Here is a 7333-nt window from a genome sequence, read left to right on the forward strand (position 1 = left end):
ATATTCTTCCCATTGTTCAAGAATTATACTTGCATCGAGGATTTCCACTATTACAAACTGCTGGGTATGCAAGTGCATCACGCAGAATTAATGATGAAACCAAAATTATGAAAAGTTTACTCCACTGTTAGGCATTATAACCAAGCTGAAGTTAGTAGGCACTGGCAGCAGCCATTACGCCAGTAGAGGTTAACGGCCAAAAAGGAAAATCGTCAAAGTACTGAGAGTACTCGTACAGAAACTATATTTTACTTTATCGTCGGCATACTTTAGTAAGTTTAGTTAATATCAAGATGGTTAATGCATCAATAGTTTGTATGAGCATTGGTAACTTTGGATACAATTAAGATCGTGTGATCAAAATCAAGGGGGATATAAACCCCTAACATGGGCCCTAACCTCTTATCAACGCTTTTAGAAACAATCTTTTCTTATTATAATCGATCAGTTTTTATTATGTTTTAAGATTTACTATAGTCAGGTACTATTCACACATTTGCTCTAAAAGAATAAAGTCTATTCAGGATCACAAATACAACATTACAACAAATATTTAGAATATTGATGTTCATGTATCACGTAGAAGAAAACAAAACTAACACAAAATGATTTTTAAAAAATCACTTTCCTCAAGAAATGTAAATAAGAAGAATTCATATTCCTACGTACAATTGTAACTTGTCCCGTTAGTCTTTTTCCATAAAGATCTATACATGTATCATTCTAAGATTGACAATTCATTCGCCAGTGAATATTCCTTATATTATGATAACAATTATTTTTTCATGATTATTGTTCGTTAATTATCACACAATATCCTCATTGTGTATGAATCTGTCTTTCTTAGCGTCATTTCCCGCCGTATGTCGATAAGAGAAGTGACGTAACTGTTAACAATCAATTTGTGGCAATATAAGAGTGTTTTGTGTGTGCCTGCTACGGATATAAAAAACTGTATACAGCGATTTATTTACAAATTCGGTGTTTATAACTTCAAAATCAGTTGAACAGAGTGAAAAATTAAGTAAATTTCAAAGTCATATCTTGGATACGGTGTAACGAATTTCTATTCATGTGTAGGGGGGGGGGGGGGTCATTTTTCTATGGGGTCATTTTTATTCATGTTTGACATGAAGAAAAATAACCCCTGGGTCTTTTTTCTTCAGAAAAATCCAATTATTCTTCAGCTAGGGGGGTTATTATTCTACGTCGAAAAATGACCCCGGTCATTATTCTACGGGGGTCATTATTCTTCATTACACCGGCACCACAGATGTACCTTGAGATTTCCATAGTATTCGAGATATTGGTGTTTAAGATACCGAAGTTTAACTCTACATACTTGTCAGTATTTTTATTGATTAATGGACATTTGTACTTCACCTTTCCATTGCTTCCAAATATCTGTTAACGAAAACTGCATGTCTTTGGTACCGTTGCTTTTTGTCTCATTATTTTTGAAACAGTTTTCTTTTTCTATACATTTGGCGATGATGCATATCTTTTTGTGAATCCCATTAACACAAAGATACACCGACGATTCTTCACTTATAACAACCACAGAACGATGAAGTTTAGTGGAAATTAGCAGATCACTCACTGCATCTTTTAATTCTAAAATAAAGAAAATATTTTGTGATGTTTTAACTATTAAGAAGACTGGATGGCCGTGGCCATTTTAGGCTATTTGTACCTCCTTGTGAAGAAGAGCTCTGTATAAAGTTATAGGAAAATATTCAAATTGTACTGAAATATTTGGAATATTTCTTTACTGAATGTTGGTTTTTGGCCAAAAAATCCAATATCATATGCCAAAGTTTAAGATAGATCTAATAGTAAATTTGTTGACCACCCAGTCTTCTTAAAGACTTTTGATTTCGATACTTTAGTGAACACTGTTGCCTACCACGTAGAATTATAGAGTTGTTTTTTTCTTCGAAATTTAAAATGGCATCTGTTTGAGTATCTGAAAAACTGTTGAAAAAAAACCAAAAATCATAAGTAAAGAAAAAATACATAATGAATATATAAAAATCATACTTACACAACTTATACTTCTGCCTTTTATTGAATAAACTAACTTTTGTTATTTCAATTTTAGTTAATATAAAACATATGTTTTACAAATCTTAAATTGAGTACATTTTTAGATTTCCTTTACTGATATGCAAAAACAATTATAAAAGGTCATAAACGATAATTAATTTGTAATGGTATATACAGCTATATCGGATAAGAAACCCTACTTAGTAATGCTCAAATGGATATCTTTGACTTCATATTCCTTCTTCCCATGCTTTATACAAGTGTTTTTCTCCAGGATATGTATGTGTTGATCTATAAATAAACCCAACCAACAATTTAATTTATTATGACATTATTTCTAATAACACAGAGCTATCTGCATTTCGATTGTATTGGTTTCTCGCATAAGCTCTTATATTTCATATTTCCGCATAAACAGCACAATGAAATAGTGATAGCTTCACATAAAAATACCAATAACAATGCCTCATATTATGAGAGAATGTTTTTCTTCCTTATATTTCATACAGTACATTTCATATTTTACAGATGTTTTTTAAAAGAGGAACATTAGAGTTCGCGATAGAAATATTTTTAATAGTCAACTTAACTATGATTCAAACTTTCATTAGAACAGATGCTTTTTCATATTTTGTTTGGTCCCTTATTGGTTTATGATTCATGAATGTATTCCTGATTCATGGGGTCATCTTACCTGTTAAATTGTCAGTATGATAGGTGAAACAATCGTCATCATTTGCGTTAATTATTTTCATCTTGCAAGTTACTGTCAACCGAGCACAATCCGTATCATTATGAGTTACAGTGCATTTAATTTTTGCGCACATCTTATTCGTACACAAGCATGTATTGTTTTTTCTCCTTGTGACAGTCACTGCACAGCTCTGCATTTGTAAGCAGTACATTAAGTCTGCTGATTTTTTTCCAACAAACAATACACTCTTAAAATGAAAGTTACAACCGAGTAAACAAATGAAAATGTTGAATCGGAATAGTTTACTCATTTGTAACATATACACATTCTAAATTCAGTTTTAGTCAGTATTCATTAAGATTAATCATTAAGCTCTCTAAAATTACGAATTCTTGCAATAATGTATTATATTTCTTAACTTACTTTCTCTTCTATTTCTCCAAATTGTTTGAATTGACACTCTGCATTCATCTGAGTATCTGTTGTTACGTTTTACTTCATTTTTATTTCTATAACCAAACCCAGGAAATATTAGAATTTGCTTTTTTCAAAGTTTAGATGAGTAATCTATTATAACAAGTCTTTAATTCAATAACGCTTTGCGCTGTTGCGGCTGTCGCGTCTAATTATTTGTTTGACACTTCTATTGGTATTAATAGGAACCCTTTCACAGATTCATAAATCATCAACATAATTACATTTAAAACAATTCCAAGCATGTCCATGTACAAAAGATATTGATACATAGAGTTTTCAAGAGAACATATTCTAAAACATGCTGATATTATTTGGTATCAGGGTATGAGTAATATATATATATATATATATATATATATATATATATATATATATATATATATATATATATATATATATATATATATATATATATATATATATATATATAATAATAATAATAATAATAATAATAATAATAATGTATGAAAAATTGACAAACTTTGAACCATCTTAAAAATCCAAAACGAAATACAAATTCACAGCAGAGCAAAACGGACCTCCAAATAAATAGAGGTAGGATCAGGTGCCTAGGAGGAATGAGCATTATCTGCTGACCGATCACAACTGTCGTGTGCTCTTTGTCGTAATCGGGGAAAAACAATCGGAAAAGTCCGTAGACAATTATGTGATTAATTATGGTCTAACAATTTGTATGAAAAACGTCAGTTAACATGCGACCCAGTGGAAGATTGTATTTGCTGAAAAGGTCGTTGTATCGACCAAAGAAGTTACGAAAAGATGAATTCAAGTGAGACTGTTGGTAGTCTTGTTTTATCAACTTGTTTATCATTAGCTTGCTTCGTCTTCAAAGTTTTGATTTGAAGTTTTGTTCTTTGAAGTTGTGACATCGATAATGTATAATAATACTTAACTCTTCCTTACTTTTACAATATAATATTTACATTTATCAAATATGATTTCTTCTATTTCTTACTGAAACTTATAGTTAATTCATAGTTCTATAGAAACAGCCAGACTGAAATTTATACGCCCTGTTTATCGGTTGGTCGAAACCTTTAGCAACTAAAACTGACAGGAAACTGACAGGACCAACATCTTCAAGTCCCGTTTATTGATTGGTCGAAACCTACAGCGATCTAAGAAAAATCACGAATTACAAGAAATAACTATGATAGTGTCAGACTCAGGGGAGACGATTTGGCTGTTTCTTTTAGCTACGTACCGGTGTACATAAACAGTAATTTAGTTAATTTAACTTACTTTTTACAACCAATTTATTAATTTGTTTAAAGAAATAATATGTAAATACAAACAATAACATTCTTTCTTTGGTAATTAAAGGCCCTGTCACAACAAGCTACGTCCACACGGCGTGTTCATGGCGTTGTAAAATTCATTGAATCGACGTAGGATCGCAAGGAAAATTCAGAAAAAATGTACAGTTTTATTTGAAAGTTTTACTAGTGGAGATGTCACGGCGTCCTGACGGCGACCGAGGCGTACTGACGGAGCTCCCACGGCGTGAAACTACGTTTCAACGGAGTTCTACTTGGCGAATAACTGCGGTCTCACGGAGTCTCCATCGAAAGCTCATGACGCGCTAGTTTTTACCGCGCGTCCACGGCGTGCTCTGCGCGCTGACTGCGTACACAAGACGTGTTTTACTTCTTGGTAGGTTAATATTAATTTGTACAATTGTATGAGTAAGAAACAAGAATTTACAACTAGTAAATAAATGATTAAAAAATTGTTTTGATTTTATGAAAAGGTACATTGTAATTAAACCATAACTAATTTTAAACAATTTGTGAAGGACTAGGACAAAACTCTTAGTAGTCAGGGCTACAAAAAAGATCGTTATTAGTTGTTAGAAAACATAGAAAAGATCTGTAAACATCAGAACCAAATGGCATGAATTCCATCTACGTCCATTGATAGGTCTTGGAATATTAGCAAATGCTATTTTTAAAATGTCATCTACATCTAGCTTGATAGTTATTACATCGCTTGCTATTGTACAACCGCCATTGTTCGAGTTTTCGTGGTTTTGATGACAATGCACTAGAAACGCCGTGGGAGCGCGGTATAAACGCAGAAGAAACGTCACCAGAGCGCCATGAACGCAGCAACAGCTCTTTGGGATCGCTGTGTGAACGCAGCCAAATGAAAAACAACTTGTTCAAACGCTGCGGATGCGCAGTGAGAGCGCTAGCGCGATAGAGATGCAGTGAGATCCCAAAGGACTCCATGAGGTCTCCGTGCAAGTGCAATTGACAAATCACTGCGTCTACACTGTGATTTGCTGCGTTCCTTGAGCGCACCGACGGAGCTCTCGTGGCGCTATTGGAGATCTTTCGGCGGTTTCACTGCGACCTCACTACGCTTCTACGGCGTGTTTATCAGAACGCAGAGCAACGGCGCGTACTTTGTGCATATTCAAAGTGCGCGCCGTCGCATGGAATTCTTTAATGTTCAAGGCGATCCCACCGCGACAGACGAAGATGCCGTTGCGTTGTTACGGCGCTGTAGTAGACTCTACTGCGTTTACCTTGGCGTTTTACATTATTTTAGGACGCAGTGGGATCGCCGTGAAGACGCAGCTCCGGTGTAACAGGGTTTAATGTGGCTTATGAAGGTAGCGATCAATGCAGAAAAAAAATAACATAACATGCTTACGCAGGTTATATATTTTTTCTACAATGTCGCTACCTTCATATTCCGCATGAATCACCAAAGAAATAATTTTACTGTTTAAATATATAAACACCCAGAAATAAAACAAAACAATAGCTTCTTCAAAAATGGAAAAAAAATACAACCCTCTTCCTTCAAAAACCGAAAAAACTCCAACAAAAACAGGTCGCATAAAATTAGTCTTTAATTTTTAAGATTCAATGTTCATCAGAATGGTCTAAATGTTAACAATGCACATGATTTTATATACAAATAGTTTATATATGAAACCTTAAATAGTGGTGTTGTAATTGTAAGTGATATAGTGTAAATTTTTATCTATTACAAAGCTATCATGAGATACTTTAATGTCAAAATAAAGGAATGAAAAGTCACATACCTTTCACTGCAACACATAAAACAATTCTCGGGGTACCAAATTAAAAACAAAACGAGAACGCCACAACGTCCACAATGCACTGTAAAAAATGAAACTTGATTGAATCTTGAAATCTGAACTGAATTTTGTACGAAAATACGTGTATATAAAAACAAACTTACTTTCTTGTTGCGTGCGTACTTGCTTTTAAAATATTAATAAACAATTTTAAAAATAAATCAAATATAATGACAAGGAAGGAAACCTGAAATTAAGTGTGTTCCGGATGAAATGCAGAGATTAAGTATTATTATCCATATCAAATGGATTAAATTGGATAGCTGAGTACACATTATTACTTAATTGTGTATTCCAAATGTTCAAATAGGATTTGTTTTCTGGAAATGTTTTAACAATGTACAAAAACATGTAAAGGTATCGACCTATTTTAGTGATAAATATATTTAATAACACCTTAAATTGAATTTAACAGGACTACCATATTTTCAACAGGACCTTTTTCCCGCTATGAATTGTAATACATTTTTTAGTAGTAAAGAAAAAAGGTAAAAGTTTAATTATAATTTTACATATTACACCTTCTATCAGATTAATTGAAATCCCGATATTACGTCCTTCCGTCTTCCTAATTTGATAGAGATTTTCAAACAAAAAAGGTAGAACTTAGATCTTCAGTTTATTATAACTTAATTCATTCTTGTTTTCAAAAAGACACAAAACATTATTTTTCAAAACTTACAGTTGTTGTTTATTTATCAATATACACTCTATTTGAACGCATACATCTGGCTATAAAAATCAATAACATTTTGAATTCTAATTTTTCTCAATGCGGCATTCCAACTTTTACTTGTTTTGACAGCACTTGCAATCACGTGATACTCAAATCAGTGTTTAAAACAATTCGATTTGTTCACATGTGTAATTCCGGATGAGTTTTAAGAATTTGTTAGCTGATACATAATGACTTAGAATGCATGAAACTTTCCATATGATCAAATATGATCTTATTTCCGTCATTATCAAACCTCTTATAGAGG

The 7333-nt window shown here is 32.8% G+C and overlaps 1 protein-coding gene across 2 annotated transcripts; it reads right to left on the reverse strand.

Annotated features, from left to right (window-relative positions):
• Positions 1-590: 590 nt before the first annotated feature.
• LOC128157728 (uncharacterized) lies at positions 591-6366 on the reverse strand. Of its 2 annotated transcripts, XM_052820332.1 has the most exons (5): positions 6294-6366; positions 3164-3249; positions 2247-2337; positions 1907-1974; positions 591-1614 (listed from the first exon to the last, which is right to left on the reverse strand). In XM_052820332.1, exons 1-5 carry the CDS (start codon positions 6308-6310, stop codon positions 1355-1357), a joined length of 522 nt encoding a protein of 173 aa, XP_052676292.1. In that variant the 5' UTR covers positions 6311-6366; the 3' UTR covers positions 591-1354. The 2 variants fall into 2 exon arrangements, with proteins under 2 accessions (XP_052676292.1, XP_052676291.1); XM_052820331.1 differs by lacking the exons at positions 3164-3249; positions 6294-6366 and adding an exon at positions 2741-2915.
• Between the last annotated feature and the right edge of the window lie 967 nt (positions 6367-7333).

The sequence above is a fragment of the Crassostrea angulata genome, chromosome 8, assembly GCF_025612915.1.
Source record: "Crassostrea angulata isolate pt1a10 chromosome 8, ASM2561291v2, whole genome shotgun sequence".
Lineage (NCBI taxonomy): Eukaryota > Metazoa > Mollusca > Bivalvia > Ostreida > Ostreidae > Magallana > Magallana angulata.